The sequence below is a fragment of the Syngnathus floridae genome, chromosome 6, assembly GCF_059516105.1.
Source record: "Syngnathus floridae isolate MCC-2025c chromosome 6, RoL_Sflo_1.0, whole genome shotgun sequence".
Classification (NCBI taxonomy): domain Eukaryota; kingdom Metazoa; phylum Chordata; class Actinopteri; order Syngnathiformes; family Syngnathidae; genus Syngnathus; species Syngnathus floridae.
In genome coordinates, this window is record NC_142418.1 from 8,589,552 (window position 1) to 8,609,818 (window position 20,267).

The 20,267-nt window shown below is 44.4% G+C and overlaps 1 protein-coding gene across 1 annotated transcript; it reads right to left on the reverse strand.

Moving 5' to 3' along the window:
- Positions 1–465: 465 nt before the first annotated feature.
- Positions 466–20,228, reverse strand: ccnd2a (cyclin D2, a). Its single transcript, XM_088379934.1, has 5 exons — positions 19,723–20,228; positions 18,203–18,418; positions 15,656–15,815; positions 8,612–8,760; positions 466–4,154 (listed from the first exon to the last, which is right to left on the reverse strand). Exons 1-5 carry the CDS (start codon positions 19,915–19,917, stop codon positions 3,981–3,983), a joined length of 894 nt encoding a protein of 297 aa, XP_088236060.1. The 5' UTR covers positions 19,918–20,228; the 3' UTR covers positions 466–3,980.
- Between the last annotated feature and the right edge of the window lie 39 nt (positions 20,229–20,267).

A 20,267-nucleotide genomic window follows, 5' to 3' on the forward strand; every position in this document is an offset into this window, starting at 1 on the left:
TAATCGTAGTCATAAATGGATGGAGAGAGAATGAATGGATTGATAATCAACATCATCATCCATGGTGGCCAAAAGTAATCATCCATCCATTATCTGAATCGCTTATCCTCACGAGAGTCGTGGTTGCGCTGGAACCTATCCCAGCTGGCTTTGGACAGTAAGTGGGGATGCCTGCATTGATTGCCAGACCATTGACAACCATCGACACAATAACAGCCACGAGCAAATTTAAGTGGTCAATCGGTCTACCATGCATGTTTTTGGGATGTGGGAGAAAACTGGAGTACTCGGAGGAAACCCACGCAGGCACGGGGACAACATGCAAACTCCGCACAGGAAGGCCGGAGCCGTAATCGAACCCTGCCCCTGAATTTTGCAGTGCTGTATGATGCTCCCCATTGCAGACTGCTCTAACAAACGTTTGTCAAAAGGAAACAAGGCAAGAAAAAGAACAGTGAGCTGATGTGGTGTCACACCCTTTAAAGCAGAAGTTTATTGAACAGAAGTTGTGCAACAGACATTTGAGGTACATGATATGGGTTCTAGTGGGGAGGGGAGGCGAGTCAAAGGGAAATGTGCTCCATTCAAACTTCCAGATATCACAATATTTATGGGTCAAAATGACAGGTGTAAATCCCTCACTCACTCACACATACACACGCACATGATCTCAGACCAAAATACGTCATTCCCACATTGGGAATCGGACATTCAGGGCAATTATGACTGAATAAAGCAACAAGTGTACTTTGGCCATCATAGGAATGCTGTTGTAGCCTCTGTCACCCACAACATGTCAGATGTAGCACCAACATGAGCAAAATATGCTAGAACACCCCCAGAAATGTTCCGCCCCCCCCCTCTCCAGTATGTCCATGTGAATGCCAAACAGCGGTGCATCCACAAAATGCTAATTAGTTGCTTACTATTCTATTCCAGGTTCCCTAAGTGCAGAGGTACTGATGATGGATTGGTTTATTTGTATGCTTTTTTTTCCTTTTGAATGTAGCCGGTAATCCTGAGGTATAGGATATATACCAACCGATGCAGAATGTGACTGAAGAAAAGAAGCAAAATAGATTTAAAAAGGGGGTAAAGGAGACATGCTATCTAAGCAAAATGTCAAACTGTACAAAGAACATTTCCAGTCGAATACTCATTTCATGTTCTTCTATCACCTTCTACTTCGTTTTTCTGAATTTATCTCTTAAGCAGTAAAATAATTATATTATAATACAAATGTTTATAAAATAGCAGCACACTCAAGTGACACATCACAACTCTGTAATGTTATTTTGTATAAATGAAACAAATTCATAGCTTTTAGCAGCGCAAAAAGACAACAATAACTCAATAAAAATATTGACTTTTTTTCTTGATGTCTTCACACCTCCTCTGTCCTCTCTTCACTTTGGAATACAGTATCTCTAAATCTTAGAAAAAACCCTTTTGTGAGTCTGGTCACCCCATAAAATATATCAAACACAAATTGAAAGTGTGGTCTCAATATATAACACACGCAACAAGACATTGCAGGAAAGACATTAAGTTTGGGTGAGAGCTTACATCCGGCAGAGGCAAAATGAAGGAGGGCAATTATCGAAAACTCAATGTTTTGGCAAATCAAGTAGCCAAAATTAAAACAAAACAAACAAACAAAAAATCCCCGCATTATCTTCAGTCTGACAACCAACAATGTCGTTCATGAAAAAAAAAAACTAAACTCAAGCACACGTGAAAGTCCAAAAAGAAGAACACGGTTGTGTCTCTCTGCCCGATGAACCCCCTCGTCGATTATTCGAAGCAGCAAAGCTCAAAGAGGACTGAATGACACGCAGCACAGCCTGACACATTGTTGTCGAACATTTCTGCAATTTCAAGCCAGCACCATAAAAAGTGAACAGCCATTAAAACACACATCATTGTGGTGGTTTGGAAACTAAAACAAAACAAAAGTCATTGGCCTCCGAAGAACATGTGCAAATATTGGATGTTACGATCACCCGAGCGCCGCCCTGTGAGACATGACTGTGGCTGTGATGCAGATAAATAGAAAGAAATATTCAAGTACAAAAAAAAAAAAAAAAAAATCTTGACAGTGTAAAGGAAAGCCACAGATGAGGGAACTGTGTGTCTTGGCCTTTTGTTTTTTGTTCCAATCCTTGGAAATGGACAGGCTCCTTGGATCAAGTTGGTCTTTGCTTGAATAGGAATGTTCGCTTTGATTGGAATGTCCAGTTTTATGTGACTCTTGCTTGACATGGGGGGGGTGATTGGGAAACCAGCCCTACAAAGTAAACCAAAGGCTAAAAATAAAAAGTAAAATTAAAAACAAACACCCACCCACCTCCAAATCACCACCAATTCATTTTGATGTTTCTCCTGGGGAGTATGTTCTCAAAGTGCTTTGCCATTGAAATCATATAGGGAGCCGAACACAACCATACAAGGGACTCCAGATGCATTGACAATAGTTTGTACTCCTCCAAGCAACAAAAAGGGAAACTCATCCTCATATGATCTGGCAGTTTTAGTTCCTCATTTAGCATCCATCTAAATTGAACCTGGTGCATTTTTCATTCCAACTCAATTATCTATGTATAGTAAATCTCCGTAGAGAGAATTTTAAGTCGACCCAGTCACTCTGTTCTCCAACCTCTATTGGGTGTTGTACTCATCATTCAGCCATTGGCTGTACGTCAGCAATACGCTTCCTCCCGCCTTCCCACACTCCTTCGATTCATCCAGCCCAACTGTCTTTTACCATTCTTCCCGCACCCTGTCGCCTCCCTTCTCACAGGAGTCTCCCGTCCTCCTGTCTTTGAGGCATTGTCCTCTCCGCCGCTCAACTGTGCTCTTAACTGTGCTCGTGTTGGAGAGTTGGGCACTCCAAACCCCTTCTTTGACTAAGCACGCGCAACATTGTAACACAATATGTGGTCATATAATCATTAACAGAATGGCAGTAATAAAACAACCGCCTCGCATGACCTGTGAGGCTGAGGTTCTCCAAGACTTTAGACATGTGCTCTGAGTGAAGTGAAGGTTCCTTCGCTCACTCGCTCGCTCGCTCGCTCGCACACACTCCGTCTCATTCATCGTCCATGCAGCAGTTTATTGCTGGCCAACAAGAGACCTAGATACACTGCCAATGAATGAAGGCAGTGACATAGCATAGATGCCCCGTTATACTGATAGACAAAGTATGTATGTAACCTCGGCCTGCTCCATAGTCTTCGAACATTGTAAGTGCCTCGCGCCTTAGAATGTTTACTGCTAATTTAGATACAGGATCCCATTTAGACTGCACACACACATGCGCACACATACAAGCAGCCTGACAAAGGAGCTTATTGATCTTGACTACTCAAAATATGTCAAATAATATTATTACGACTAATAATAATTACTACGGCTAATAATGATGATTCAAATGATCCTGTCTCACCCCTGGATTTGGGACCCACCAACGTTACGCATACTTTTCTCAAGGCTTTCTCGCCACATCTCACTGATGGTCAGATCAGATGATAACATGAATATATATCAATAGAGAGTGAGGAAGAAAAAAAAGAAAAGCAAAAACTAAGCACATACTTTGATCCCACGTATGCAACTTTCTGCCAACCAGCTATGGTTACAATATAACTTAATGATCATTCTATACAATCAAAGGCAGAATGCAAATATGATTGCTTTCTCTTCTGTGTATCCAAGGCACAACGGAGCATCATCGTGCCCCGAATCTGTTGCTTTTAGACGAAAAAAAATCTAGATTTTGTGGGCAGGCGTTTTTTTTTTTTGTCTTGAAGAACAGAAAAATCTACAAAAAACTAGCAAACATTGTTCTTTTTCTTTTAAAGGGCTTGTGTTTTTAGCATTTTGTTTTTTTGTTCTTTTTTTCTGCTTTTAAGAAAGTTTTTTTCATGATTCATATTTTTTGTCATTGTAAATCCTGCGCAATGGGGCCCTCTTGTGGTTCACAAGTTGATGTCACGGACGTCTGTCGGGGTGGAGGACTGATCCAGCTCATCCAGGCCTTTACTGCTTGGGCCTCTCTGGCTCTGCTGCTGCTGTTGCTGCTGCTTCCGGCCTTCGCGCAGACTGCTCTCTAACACACGCTCAATCTGCTCCTGGCACTCTTTGAGAACATCCTGCAATGTCACAAGAGAGACACACAACTTTAAGATGCTGTTGACTGACCATGTCTATGACAGGTTACCCAAATTCTAGAAGCAGGAACCACATAATTCAGTTTAAAATATGGCAGACTCATTTGTCTTCCAATCAATCAGATCCAGATCAATATGGCTGGCAGAAACCATTTGACTTGAACTCATCTTATTTTCAAGTTGTCGAACATGAGTTTTAAGTATAGTTGCTCAAGATGATGATGATTATTCGTATAACTGCAGTTGATCCGTTTTATGTTGTAATGGCAGTGTTCACCACTAGATGGAAGACTTTGCTCAAGAGCACCTCCAACCCCAAAACTGTACTTCTTCACCAAAAAAGAAGAGCGAGCAGGTCCTGGCCCAAAAGCCAGGGCAAAATTCGGATGTCTTCCAGGTAATCAGGAAGCAGATTATATACACAAGCGTAACGGCCTAGTTTATATAGTGATGCTATCGGGCCTGAAAGATTTCAACTTAAGACAGCAGAAACAGGTGGACTGCAAACCAAAGATGTAGCATTCCAAACTGTTCAGTGCAAAGCAGCTATTGTGCCAGTGTTGCTCAGGGAGAAAATGGGCCCCCACAACTATCTTTGTGAATGACAAGAATTTGGGGGGGGCCTGTATGCCAGACATTTTAAATGGCCACAAACTTCCTGGCAACTCCCACTAGCAGTGAGGCTGAGGGGCAGACCCGAGCATTGCGTCAGCCCACACCCGAACGCCGGCTGACCCTACTGGCCCGGCCGTATACCCAACTATTCGCCAGTTCCTCAGTCATTCCCAAGCGCAGAGAAAACAAAGGTAGCCTTGACGACGATGTCTGAAAACACAGGTAGGACCAAAGTTATGTTAATTACATCCACCTCCTGTGGGAGCACAAAGAGGGTGCCTTTTTAACGAGAGCCAGTCCTTGTGCCTGCCTGCCTGCCGGGGATCCATGGGAGACCCGAGCGGCTCGCCTTTCAGCATCAAAGGCGCTCGGGCAATGTGAGAATCCACCTGGGAGAGGGGCCTCTCAACAGCACTGAGCCCTCATATGCTTCTGTGATGGCTGGTCCACAGTGGGGATGGATGGGGGAGAGAGAGGGGCTGGTACTGTTGAAAAGATTGTTAGCAGAAGAATCCCACAGATGTTGAACTGACGGTGCGGCAGGAACATTTGCTCACAATTGAGTGCGCTAATGGAGAACCTTCTGATACTGTAACAAAAAAAGTTCCATGTGTTCATTGTACCTAATGGAGTGATGGCTCAAAGGGCAACACAAAGCTGCACCTAATTTAAACCTGAAAAGCCAGTGTTATAGTTTTGGATGCCGTCAGGCAAAGAAGGAACAAGACATAATTCAGACCAGAGTTGCTCTTCAGGAGCTGCAAGGCTCACTGACAAAAGGTCATGATGTCAAAGGTCAAACAGCACAAGAGATCACAGGCTAAACATGCATGAGACATGTTTCCAAATTGTAGTCCTGCCTATTGATTTTTTTTTTCTTGTTGCAAATTTAGGGTCATCTTGAAGCAATTGCCGCTACAAAATCTTATCTCTTCAACAGCGCTGCTTAGAATCCGAAAATGTGGATTTGATTTTCCTCAGACATGAAGGTAACTCAACTAGCGAGCATCCTCTAGGGTGGCCAGACCCTAACGTGGGCGTGTGCACCCACCAATATGAACCCCCACTTGGTCATAAAAATCTCAATTCCTGTGAGAACATTAAGCAAAGCTCTAAACATGTAAAGCGACTGCCTGTGTTCTACCGCAAGAATGCATGCCTTCACTTCTAATAAGACACTCTCACAGTCTCTGCAGCGCTTGAGAGCGGCAACTCCGACGACTTGCCAAGCCTTAAAGGTTTCATTTGAGAAAGTTTAATGACTTCAGCGTGTGACTACTGGAAACATTAGTAGCTTTCAGGGAAGACCAAGAGCGAGCAAGACTATTGCAGACAGAGCGCTTTAGCGAAGCATCTTTGTGGCGCTGCCTCAACCTGGACAGCACATGATGGTGTCGTAGTCCCGCCATGTTGTTACGACGGTCCTCCCACCTCAAGCATTCATCATATTGCAACAATCTGTCTGTGTGACAAGGCAAGCACATTATTCTTGGGCGGCCTCTGTGGCATGAGTCGCAGGGGGAAGTCGTGCAGACAGACAAAACCAAAAGGAAGAAATGTGTGAACCCATGGAATGTGTTTCAAGTGCCGATTGTACCGCACAAAGTTAGCTGGATGGTCAGAGCTGGAGCGAGCACACACAACAGACGACGCACTTATCTCAAGAATCTTCCAGAAAGAGGCTGACGGTGTAAATCCCAAGTATAGAAAATGCCATCGTTATTTTTTCTGTGGCCCAAAACAGCTCATTTTGTCAAGCACTGATCTTCCAAAATAAAAACATTTCACTCGCTGTGGAGTCAGCCATTCTGCAACTCATATAAGAGGATTTTAAACTATAGCTTTAAAACAGGAGGAAAAAGAGAAATAGTCATATTTAAATGAGTGATTGTGGGATGAAGCTATTTACGATCATGTGCATATGTCTCTAAAAGTTCACAAACTGCAAAGTTATTGAGTTGGGGGAGTTAGTTGCAGAGGAAAGTTGATGACCCTTAGATCACAAATGAATTCCACTTTTACAAGCACATTCAGCCACAATTGGCAGTGCTCTTGCACATCGTTGAAGGGGGGGGGGGCGTGGATGCCCCTCAAGATGCTCATAGGCCCTGCCCTCTCATATTTTAATAACACAACAGATTATTTGTTTGATCATAGCTTATATTGTATCGCTTTCTTTATACTATCGGAAGCACAGTTTAGGAATACCGGTGTGTGTGTGTGTGTGTGTGTGTCATGACACACATTTTCCCAGCAGCCCAAGGTGATGACTGGGCCTTGTCACATTTCTATTGGAAAACCGCAGCTCGTGGATAGCGCAGATGCCAGCAGGGTGCCAGGAGAGGGCGGCCTCGTCCAAGATGCCATTGGCAAGAGCGGCAACGTTGGCAGAACTTTCCCCTCACATTTGGCCTGGCTGTTGAACTAACTTTAGCGATACCTTCTTGCGAATACAAATACAGAAAGTTATGTGTAGGTTTGGAGTGTGGTTCAAACCAGCATCCTGGTGACTGCAGTCCAAATTGTCATCCTTCGCTGTGGCATCGGACGATGACACAGAGCAACTTTTGAGAACAATCTCTGTGACCGTGTCAACGACTTCATGGGAGTGCTTCCAAAACAAATACGCAACACATTTGCGTACATTCACATTTCTTGGAGCTGTGTCTCACTAGCGGTGGTCTGATACAAGTTCACCAGTAATTTTACAAACCAAAACATACCCAATATGTTTACTTTTTGGCTGGCTTCTAAGCAGTTTATACTTAAGTCCCTCATATATGTTGAGTTAGGAAAGGTGCCCTCTGCTTCGCCTCCAGCCTGCGCTGCAAAGCACGGCTTGTCTGGATCCAGGAATGTAGGGGAGTTGATCATAGAGCCATGGAGCGACTTAATTCCCTCAAGTCCTGAACCGTGCAGTTTAAACACACTGAGGTCCTGTGCTGCTCGGGCTATTTGTTTTTCCTTAGCTGGTGAGCGGGACTTCACACAGCACACGCCAGAGGGAGCCATGCTTTTCCAGCCAAGATGGAGCAAAAGGAGGAGGCGGGAGAGGCTTGATTGTCACCATGCAAGCCGAATGGTTCCCCCCCGATGTCTTTTGGGACGGGATTTAACAAAGTGCCGTCGGGGGCGACAGCTATCGGCCCCCTGTGTAGTGAGCACACAGAAATTCTTGTTCCAACTAAGTCAACTAGTGCAAACCAAACACCACCATTCTTGAAGCACTTGATTCGGGCTCGAGATGCTTCTCTGCAACTTTGGTCTCAGCAAATTGGATGGGTCAATTTCAGAACACCCAATTAAATTAATTTGGACTTCCAATGCTGCATTTTGTTAAGTACAAATGCGATAAAACACGGTGAGACTGAGACTTCCAGCTGTATGATGAATGCCAGGTATCGCAAAAGGTCCTGCTGCTGTTTGGACTTGTCTTACCCGCCACAGCAACATTCCCAAGATTGTTTATATGAGGAGGCCCTACTCGAACAAAAACCTGCCACTTGCTAACTAGTCAGGTTTCTGACAAACATACAAGAAACAAATGTTCTCTTAATTTGATTAGATGAATCACAAAATCTCTACGTAGTCAATTGCCAGGGCTAAGAAACTATATCCAATCCAAAATAATAGGAACTCCAGCTATGATGCTGCTTTGTTGAATTACACACACAATGCATTATGTCGTATTTACATCACAGTGTGAATGCGGTCTAATTGCATTAGCTGGTCAGATGTCTGTTTATGCAATTTTCCCAAACACAGGTATACATGGGGGCAAAGAGAAAATGGGACTAAAACAAGTTTTTTAAACATAAACTCACCACTTCTGTGTTTGTGATTTTGGCCAGCAGGTCTGTCAGACTGTCCCCCCATTGGGACGGGTTCACTGAGTCCAGCTGTAAGCCGCAGATTGCGGCCCCCACGCTACCTGTGGCAATCATGGATGGAGGGTACATGGCGAATCTGAAATCTGTTGGAGAGGACAAAAGCTAATTCAGTAAACGTGGGAGTGATGCTGCTATTTGAGTGTGTGTGTGTGTGTGTGTGTGTGTGTGCACCCGAGACAAATTTATAAAAAAAATCTATTTCATAACTTATTTGAGATCTTGGACCCTAACGCCCCAAATCAAGCGTTTAAGTATTTAAAGGTTGAACTTCAACCTGACATTATTGAAAACAGACTGGTGTTTTTTTAGGGCACATAGAATGATATCTTGAAAAATATTAGGCTTCCTGGTGGGTAGCTTTTCTGGAGCCAAGAGTTTTGAGTAAGTTGCAGAAAAAGAAGCGTGCACTAAGATTTAAATAACCGTTTCATAATTCCTGGTTTTGATTAATAACTCCACAAAAAAAATACAGACGTGAGACATTGCTGTATGATTTGGTAATTTAGCAGTCAGTTGATAAATAATCCTTCCACTACGCACAGCCTGAACGTAGCACTCGCTAATGACCAGCAGTCTGGATAATGAGGGTTCACTTGGCTTGTAAAGGAGCTGAAAAGCAGCCGCCCGCCCTCCCCCCTTCCCTCCGTCCCCCGCCTCCCTTTACCCCAGGCCGGCCCCTTTTCTTCCATCTCCTGAGTAAATCGTGTGCTCGCTGAAAAAGCCCCATAGCGCTTGGAAAGGGAGGAATAAAGAGGCTCAGTGCCTGTGCCAATGCTCACTGCTGTAGGTCCTTTTTCCACGTGTGGTCACAGGCGTGCGTCTCAAAGACCAATAACCTTGTTAGCTCCCCTCACTGTCATTCATAATGCAAATGAGACAGCTTGTGAACGGGCCAGAAGCCCGAAAAGGCAAGGCAACTGGCATACAGGCGCGAGGGAGGGGGGCACGAGAGAGAGAGAGATCGAAATAGAGAGCGAGAATCACAATCTCTCACTCCCCTATTCTCTCTGTACGTCTTGCTCAACTCCTGCCTTTCTTTTTGGAAAGCACACGGTCCGCTCGGGGGCCACTGAATGACACACATGCCCCAGGCTTTGTCGCGGCAACAGGCGGTGGTTTACGTTGGCGGCCCTCCTATCTTTTAGCATATTAATAGAGTGGCGGGCCAGCCAGAGGGAAGGCAGAAGAGTGTGACTCCATTGTCCGGAGTCATCACCTCATTTCACCCAATTGAGAGACACAGCAGTCATCCCCTGTGTGCCAGTAGCAATTCAGCGAGACGGGCCGGACAAAGAGTGTGGCCGGGCAGCGGGGCTGCGGGGCAGCAGGGCGCGGGGGGTCAACAGCATGAGGAAGATGAAGAAGGAGGGATGGACAGCGTGGCGACAAGGCCACGAGGAGAAAAGACGGGAAGGTGGTAGGCGTGGTGGGAGAGCGTCGAGGGGATTGACGTCTCTGCTGCGCATCACTCTCAAGTCTGTGGCCAAATCCTTGTGAGGTTTTGCAGGAAGAAAAGAGTTGCCCTCCAGTGACCCTCACCTCCCCTCCTTCCCCCACAAGCATGCCTCTGTTCCTGGGCCACCTATGGGCTGGGGCAGTGGGCAGCAGGGAGGGGGCAGAGGCAGCCTGCACATTACCATATTGCCATATTCAATAGCAAAGCCAACAGCATGCGATGGCTCTGAAGGAGATTTTTCTTCCTCCAGCTGGAATCAAAGAGGTGGGCCCTTTGATAGCTGTAAAGGCAGCCCCTCACTGCCTTTTTAACATGCGCAGCCAGGCGCTTTCTCATCGTGTGGGCTCAGTGTTGACAAATAAATGAACTTATTATACACCCCTGTGTTCGTGGCTGGGCCTCTGCCAAGCGGCCGATTTATTAAAGGCTACCTCGAGCCAAGAGGAAAGAGCACACAAAGACCCCTCGGCATTACATCACTGCTGTAATAGTACAACTTTCACCAGGGGGGTAAAAGGAGAAAGACATACATGGATTTACACTATGTGAGTGCAGACTGACAGGCAAAGGAGGGGGGGCTCACAGCGAAGGAATGGTATACGTGCACATACAGTACACGGACAGGTGGCGCAGATGTAGTTTTGTGGATGAGCAGGCCACTGCGAGTTGATTTCTCGCACTCAACACAAGACAACAACAAACAAGGCTGTGCGCGTGTACAACCAATGCGGCCTGGTGGCGGCAGCACGCGGGGCGAAGAATGCTCGTATTTCAGGAGCCGCTCATTAATATTCTTGTTGAGGATAAACAGTGTATGGAGCCGAGTGGGGACGCACGCCTCCGATGGAAAGCTCTGTGTAAGCGGCGGCTGCCTGGTCTGGCCAGCGCGCCGCTCGCTCAGTGCCTTCAATGGCCCTTTCTCTCTCTGTCTGCAACTTCATCCTCTCTGGCCTCTGGTCACATTGAGTCTGCTGCCCTACATGGCACACTCCTCGCGGGTGGCTGCAATGTATGCACGTTCAACTTGTAAATTAATCTACACTGGAGAGTTGAACAGGAGCCATAAAAACTGGCAGAAAATCACAACGTCTCCTCTCCAACTCCATGTTTTTGTTTTTCCAAGGCAATAAATCAAGGTCCTGTATCGTATAGTGTGTATCGTGAAGAGTGTTTAGTAAAGGTGAAAATTAAACATTATTTTAGGAGTGGTTAAGTCACTATTAACACTAATGCACCGTCATTCAAAACACTCGTCTTTCCTATAAATAAATACACGTTCCTATAATAAACAACACACACATGCACACCAGCAAACTTGTTACATATGCATGTTGAACATCATGAACGTCTTTTTATGACTATCGCAAGACACTATTATTTAAAAAAAAAAAAAAAGAAAGAAATGGTTCGGTCAAACACTGATGGCAGCATCAGGAGCGACAAGGATACTCAACATGGGAGGACTCGATAGACACTACGCAACGTGGCAAGCTCATGTCCATCTACTGTTTGTACAATTAACTAACTTCAGCACACCGTTAAAGTATATATATGACAGAATAATCAATTCACCATCACTACCACCAAGGTTAAACATGCAGACTTCAAATGAGGATGTTGACTTTTCAAACATGGCAATGAATGTAGCAGCATCCAGAGATAAATTCCCTTTGCGTTTTTGGCGTGAGTCAGATGGCCACAGGCTTTTGAGTGGGTTGCTCAGGACATGCCGCTGTGTGATTCACGTAGTGTGTCACACTTTTGGGTGCAGGCTACTTCCTGCTTCATCTGTTGCCAATGTGGCAGCACCGGACATGATCCCACATTTCAGGGATGTGAGGATAATTTGTGCGAGGTGGTGGCTAATTTGTTCAGACTGACGCATCCAGTGCCAAGGTTTTTTTTTTTTTCACGATAACAAATAGCAGTAAAGATTGTTTCATTGAGCACATCTGAGATGAATCATTCATTTGACCAATGTGATGAGCGTCTCCATGCCGACGCCATTCTGGTTCAGTGAGATTGGCATGAAAAGGGACATGAATCACTCAAAAATATTTGCACGGTTGCATAGAAATTGCATGGGCATATTTGCCCATAGTTTCACCATCTTGTGGAGCTAAAAGTCATCAATGGAAGAACCTTTGGACTTAAAATGAAAGCGAAACACTCAACTTGATTTTACCTGGTTACGATTTGATACAGACACCACTTGAATTCGATTAGCTCCGCTGCAGTGCAATTATGCACTGTCTACTATTTCATTATAATGTTCATAATTATTGCTCTTTTGCTCTCAAAGAGAGAAGATCCAATGCCGAATTCGTATGTCCTGCGGGTTCAGTGGACTTTAAACAAGAGGGGAAAAGGAAAAGGGTGTCTTCCATCTAGTGAATCATTAGTTTTCCGCTGTAGAACTAACAAGTTAATGATCAAGTTACTTGTCCCATTCAAAACTTGAAGAGCTTGTCCTCTGCTACTTGAACCACAGGTACATCCCATCATGCAGTACAAAGTACTGTTTGTAATGGCAGATATGTGTTCCGTTTGATCAACATCTAAGACCATCTAAAGCATGGGTATCAAACTTAGTTTTGTCACGGGCCGCATCGTCGTCAGTTCCCTTCGGAGGGCCATTATGACTGTCATCGCCTTATATTATATACACAATAACTGGTTTTGAAATCAGAGACTAGTAAAAACTGTTCAAATATTTTAAAAAGATAAATGGTAATAAAAATTGCTAGCAATATCTCTCTTTTTTTTTAAGTGAAGACAATTTGTAATTTTAGTATTGACACATGATGTCGATGCACAATTTATCTTCGCGGGCCGCATAAAATGATGTGGCGGGCCGTATCTGGCCCCCGGGCCGTGAGTTTGATGGCAATGATCTAAAGCATACGTACCATTACAGTAAAGGCTATTGGAGTGGACATTAAACAAAAAGAGAGCATAATCCCTGCCAATATGGCTAAAAGACAAAGCTCATTAAGCACAGCAGACAGTTTGGGGTGCATCTGTCCGCCCCATGCACCCCGTCTATTCTCCCACTTTGGCCTGATTGAATAAGAATAGAGGAGGAAACTGGGAGTGCTTGGTGTGCGTGTGGAGGAATGGAGCCTTATAATCTCTCTTAATGAGCTTGTTTCTGGGCTGTTATCCGGCGGGCTGCCTGAGGGAAAGGCCGGTGTTTCCTATCAAGGGCCCCGCGGCGCTGACCTTCACATGGCTCTGCATATGAAATGTAAGGGCTGGGTCTTTTGTCTCCCTTCTCGCAGTCTTGAGCTGAGCCCCCCAAACCATTTGCATAGTCCTGAATGGACCAGCCAGTGTTATTAATTAATACAGAGGCAGCCTACGCCACCTGACAAAAACCCACCGAGTGGCCTGAACGGAACCGTTTCATCAAAAGCGAGGAGCTACTAGGAAGGAGAGCGAGGCCTTCTTCTCCACTTGTCCTTTCTCCTCGCTCTCTTGCGATTTTATGCTCTTTCACTAGACGGGCAGCGGCGGTGGGATTTGCAGCGGCTGCTGGCTTGAATGAAACGGCAAGGCCACAGGTGACCTGCTGCAGACTGTCTTGCAAATGCAAATTTTCTTGAGAGCTCCCCTCCTCGAGCTGCGTCTTCAGCTCCTCAGCGCGGCTTGGAAGATGCCGCCGGGAAGATTCTCACCAGATAACGCAAGATTTACGTCTGGGAACACTGAGCAAAAAGGGTTTCGAATTCCCAGGAAAGCTTCAGTGCATCAAATTGTTGACTCACTTGCACTCTTCCCTTTCTGCGTCTTGCCCTCAATACTCTGTGTTTGCCGAGTGCATACATAAATAAATGGTCTGTTGCTAATCCAGCACTATCCGTCGACAGGCTCTCTCCGAAGACGCGATGTCAGGAGGACTCGGCTCGTAAATTCACTTCCACTCCCTCAATGAAGCCATTACGGACAAAGTGCACGCTGAGTCTTTCACAATGTTGCTTTGACAATAGATACTATTACTGACATGCTGTCATGACACAAGAATCTACATAACAGTGGGAGTCACTTGGTCCTTGTTTTTGCCCCCCCCCCACCCCATTATTCAGATTAACCCTCGCCTTTCTTCGTTAGGTATTTTACATAAAAACAATGACTGTATTTTTCATTTTAAATTGATGAAACTATACCTTGCTCTGAACTATGTCAGTAAATGGAACTATTTTCCAAGGGGGATGCAAGGTGCATTCCTGTCTGAGGTAACGTCAAACCTCATGCACCTCCTTCAACGCTAGCTACAGATCGGGTTGAAGGATGCGTGTCCCTTCTAGGACTCACTTGATGTATGATCTTGTGGGTACAATCCAGCTCACAATAGCCCGCCAAGCCTACACCCACGTCCATCACTTCACAACCCCGTGCCCCATGGGAATGCTCCTCAACCGAGCATTCCCGAAGCTTGGTTTGATGTGTCACTGGATGCTACTGACGAGTCTCCAAAACGCCGACACATACCACACTGTGACATGACAGATGATCTAAGCTTCATTTGGTTTATTTTTCACATTGTAGCTTTTTGCATTTCACTGTTTGAAATGTGCTTGAAAGTAGCTTACGTCACTCCTAAAGCCATCATCAACTTGGCACACTTAAAACTTCAGTATGCTAGGGGGCCTCATTTTTCAACCACCCCGCGCCTACAGCAGCACGAGTATGTATTTAAGTCGCAACTAGCCTACAAAACAGAGTAGTCAAGTCATCAATAAATATTTTCATGAAAATCGGCTAGAAAGAAAAAAGCAATCTAAAGTAAAGCACTGAGTGAAGCAGCGTGCCTTTTTTGCTGCGTGATGGCGTACTGCTGTATTACTAGCTAATTGTGCACTGTTTGCACCATTCCAATTTCATATGTCTGGACCATCGTGAATCTGTGCTAGAAATAGTAGCCAATGGAAACGCATCAATAGTGAGTAGAGTTGTGGTTAGCTGGGCACTGGAAAAGACCCCATCGTTGGATATACAGTGAACCTGTCTATTGCGGGAAATAATGTCCCACACCCACCTGCGACAGGCTAAAATCTGCAATACAGATAAACTTTTTTTTTTAATATATAGTTTAACCACTCCCAGACTCATTTAACACACTGAAACTTCTTAAAACACATAGAAATTATGAAAACACACTTTTTTATATCAATTGTAAAAGTATTTGAAGACAAGAAAAACGCAAGCTTAAAATGTAAAAAAAAAAATAGTGTCGTGCATATGTGCATTTAAGAGGCAGGACCTGATGGAGTGAAATTATTTCGAGTCAGTGTGAGCGTCCGGACGTGAGCTGTGGCTGAGAGCAGCTTTGCGTGAGTGCACTCATTGTATTTGTAATTTTCTTCTCCTGGCGTTCAATAGATGGCTGAGAAGTGCATCCACAAATGTACTTTAAATATCGCAAGCAAAGAAAGAGTATACACTACTATGTAGTTTGCATCGGTTTTTCCAAAGTATGCAATATCTCAATGAGCAAGCATCTGTGGTTGATCGTGACCTACCTGTGGCACAAAGGGCGATGAACGTCTGGACATGTTTGCGTATAAGAGTCAGTTTATCCTCAGGCAGCGGCAGCCTCCTCACTATGTGCTCGATAAAGTCGTTGGGCGTCACGGCTGCCAGGTTCCACTTCAACTTCCCCAACACCACCAGTTCCCATTCCTAAAGTAAAGGCAACACCAGCGGATTGTGGTAACGATGATGCAAAAATAAAAACACAAAAGGCCGAGGAGACGTTTAAATGTTTTATAGTTTTTGCAGATCCGATTGCGTTTTTCATTTTGTTGTCACTTTCATACAAAGTCTCCATTCAATTGCGACAATATTTTGTAGTCATTTTATTGACTTAATGTGGCCTCATATGACTTCCTTTTTCCGTTGAATTAACCCTCAGTTACCATTCAGCCTTGTGAGCATGCCGTATGAATTCTGCCTAGCAACAAGTCGTCATGCAAACATGTGACGTGTTCATGACCTAACAGCAATTCTATAGCTCTACTTTGATGTGTTTGCCAGACAGTCAAAATTATTATAATTTTTTTTTTTAAATAATAAATTAGTAATTGTTTGTGTTGCCACTACAATTTATGACAACATTGCCATCAAAGGAAACAAACAGTGAAAGGAATAGCTGTAGTTTTCACGGTACTTAGTTTACCTAAACCCACCAATTATTTTCATCAAACAGTCATCTGGTGCAAATGACAATCATTTGCATGTTTTTTTTTTCAGCCTGACAGCGAAACACAAGTAATGTCGCCAGCTCAGGTGACCTCACAAGTGTGTGCTCCCTCTCCACTTGTCTGTCTGGCATCTGGGACTTTCCTAAAGAGGCCCAGCAGAGGTTCCGCTGAGTGTGAGCGGAAGGGGGGAGGAAGGCTGCGTATTGGGAAGAATCAGGATTTAATCTGTATTCAAACGTTGAAAGAAATGTAAAAAACACTCTTAAACAGATTTCCTCCCACATATAATACCATTAAATGTCATTTGGAAAATCTCAGTAAATTCACCATTGTCAAGCGCCAAACAGGCCTACAATTCAAATGTATAAATGCCTTGTAGCAGTACATTGAGCAGAGGAGACATGTGCTGCTGTCCCATGTGATGGGACATGACACTAGGTGTGGTGTTCTCCTGTCTTTGGGTGTATTGTTACTTTCACTTCCTAGAGGAGGAGGTGATTAACTGAAGAGTTGGTGACTAATTTAGGAAAACATTTAGTGGTTTGGTTCCGGACTACTGCCTTGTGACTGCAACCACGGATGCTGCTCATTTTCTCCCTGGGAGAGACAGCATGGTCTCAGTCATGAGATAATCCAATATGGCGACTGCTGAACCTGCATGTTTTTTTCCGCTAACCTTTTCAGATGTGCGATGTTCTACTTATGACATGCAATCCATAGGAGCTGTGCCATTGTCGCAAATGATTACTTTTTTTAAATGAAGTAAAATTATTACCGTCATGTGAGCAACAAAATTATTTTATGCATTTAAGATGCAGCTGCACTAATCTGTGACCAAAAAAAAAAAAAAAACTTGCAACATAGCAGAGCTGAATGCTGAGTGGCAGGTCGGGCCCCACTTCCTTCTGCTACTGCCTTCCTCTGGTCACACCTTCTTTCTAACATTGCGGTTCCATTTGCAAGAAATTCTTACCAAAGATGAGGACCACAAAAAAAAAAAAAAAAGAGAGAAGCAAGCGATCACATGCACTGAGCAGCTGATCTCTGTTTCCTGTATCTGCATGACAGCCAAAATACTGCCTTATACAGAAACACAGAGACTAAGCATCAGCAAACAAACAGCAGAGGGCTTCAAAAGTTAAAAGTTAGACATGCTGTTTGAAGGAGAGCACAGCTTTCTTTTGCTGACCATATAGGTACGAGAACGGAACTGCCGGTCGCTTCGAGACCACCATTAGAAAATCAGGCCTCTTTCACAACACGGCTGGGATCGACTGTTGTTTACCGAGGAATGTTTATGTAACACTGCAGGGCTTCGTTATCTAATGTGAGACTGAGCCTAAGTAATTGCTTTGCGCAGGTGAAGGCAACTATCGGAGGCCTCCGCAAATAAACAATTGTTCTATCGCCCCGACGAGTATGGCAAACATACAAAACAGAACGAGCGTGAGATAACATGGCATCATGAGTGTGCGTCGTTGGGTATTTTTGGATGGAGGCTGAACTGTAAAAGGCAAACGGATTTCTCTGAGTCTCTCTCCCACTCTGACAGGAACAGAGTCAGAAGTTTGGCTGCTTTTCAAGATGACCTCGTTGCTCTGCGTGTGCAAATATTTGCCGCTAGATGGCGATGGAGACCATTAGACAGACTTTAAAGCCCATCCAAAGGGGGTCTTTACAGTAAGGAGCCCCTGTGGAACAATTCACCTGTGTGTGGCTTTTTGCGTTATATTAAAACATAGACTCAAGAGCGCCCTGGACTTTTTGGGAAGCGGGTAACTCAAAATGCCATGAAACAAAGGGGGAAAAAAATGGAAGATTAAAAAGTTGGTGATGAGCAACTGATGACGTTTGAATGTCACTTACCAGCAGTTCCTGTGGTCTGATGGAGTTATCTGTGTAGATGCAAAGTTTCTCTGCAGTTAATGGACGAGTCTCTTTCAATTTGGATGCAAGAAACATGCAAACCGCTCCCAGCAGTTGCAGGTTACACTTTTTGGTGGGGACGACTGCTAGAAATCTGTCTAAGTAGTTCATGGCCAGGGGAAAAACTTCTTCTTCGCACTTCTGCTCCTCACAAACCTAAACAGAGAGAGGACGAGGGGGAGAGAGCGAGCGAGAGAGACAGAGGGGGAGCGAGAGAGACAGAGAGCGCTATAATAAATACAACATACAATAGAGCAGCTTTCAATGACGTCTACTTTTATTCCCCAACACTTGAAAACATAAATAAGCTTTAAATGACATAGAAAAGCACATACAAATGGGATGACACTCAAAAGTTGGGGACCGGCCAAGAATTTGCGCTCGGTCCTGATCGGTTGCGACATCACATTTAAACGAAGTGATGATTACACAAAGCGCGAATTAAGTGTGAAACGCGTCAATAGCGTCACATTCCTGCAGTTCATTCACTAAGATATGAATTCTAGTCACAATCGAGCCCAGCCAGAAAACACCCCGCTTGTAGCGCAGCACGCGGAAACAACTTTTTCTTCATTCGTCATGTTTTTCAAAAAATATTTAAAAATAGAAATAAATTGTCCAGATGCATTTCTTTTGCACCATAATACACTATAACGCCTTACACATCATACCCGACTATTCCTCTCCAAATTCTCCGAGGATTAATGTGAATAATATGTCAAAATAAAAAACAAGTCGCAGAAGGTTGGGGTGGCGTGCGTCACCAGCGATCCGATATATTCACTTTAAAAATTAATTAAAAATATCCAGTAGGTCGGAACTGGACAATATTCACATGAAAATAAAGCGGAGAGCCTCGGCAATGTTTGGAGTTCGATGTTAGTGAGAAATAAAAGAATTACGGTCGACTTTTGAACATAATTCCTGTATGAGGCATGGCGAGGGGGGAATAGCCTGGCGCAAATAGGCCCTCGCCCTTCCTCCATTTCAAACAGATACCCACAACGTTTGCAACGTTAAAACACATAATTTGTCCAATTGTGGGGCAAATAGGTTCGCCCTGTGCCATAGCCGAAGCATTTTAGGTGCTGTTATTGCGTTTATGACATTGTAAAGTCCTCTTAAAAAGCGCAAACGCTCCCGTAAAAAAAACAACATGGCGAATCGACCAGCGCGGTGCTCGGCGAGTGCATACGTGTGCATGGAAATATTCGGTCTATCTTTAATAAAATCAGTAAAAATGGCCAAAACAGCCGCAGTGCACAGCTCAAGGGACACGGGTGGCAAATATTTACAATCGTTATGTATGGAAGGTGAAAGCAGCGCAAAGACGAGCGACACGAGCGGACTTTAAAACGCCGAAAAGCACGCAAAAAGACAATATTTTACGAAAGATGAACAAATGTAGCCACGCACTGGGAACATTTTAAAAGGACACAAGCTTTGTGTGGCGTTCATACCTCCAACATCCAAGTGGCGACCATCCTCCTCATAAAGGGCTGAATGTCTCTCTGCACCCCTTTAAAATACGAATATTGAGGTAGAAACCTCTCCTCTATGGTCAACAAGCTCTGGAGGACCCGGTCATCACAAAGGAGGTTCGGATCTGGACGAGCCCTGATATTGGTGTCCATTTCGAGGCAGAGCAGCTCCATGGCGTTTGGCTTAAGTCACAACAACAGAAACAAAAACTAAAAAAAAAAAAAAAAAAAAAAAAAAAACACAAAAAGAAGCAGGATCACTGTATAGGAAGTGTGTCGGAGAGCAAAAACACACCGTGGTGGAAGGGAAAGTGTAAAGGAGGCATTAAAAAAGAGGCGAGACTGCAGGGGCTCCGTCCGCGTCGTCCTGCCTCTCGTTGTCGAGAACTTTTCCTGTGTGTCCCCTCAGTGCGCCTCTACTTGCATCAGGCGCATTTCAAGGCTGCGCTGCAGGCGTGCGCAACTGACGCAATTCACTTCATTAGCTCCGAGCAGCACACGCATGGCTCTCTTTGCTTTCTTTC

Excerpts from the sequence above, each read along its gene's own strand:
- ccnd2a (XM_088379934.1), bottom strand. The coding sequence starts at position 19,917 with ATGGAGCTGCTCTGCCTCGAAATGGACACCAATATCAGGGCTCGTCCA. Across the intron at positions 18,419-19,722 it reads TCGCCACTTGGATGTTGGAG|GTTTGTGAGGAGCAGAAGTG; the intron begins GTATGAACGCCA and ends CTCTCTGTTTAG. Across the intron at positions 15,816-18,202 it reads TCAGACCACAGGAACTGCTG|GAATGGGAACTGGTGGTGTT; the intron begins GTAAGTGACATT and ends CCTTTACTTTAG.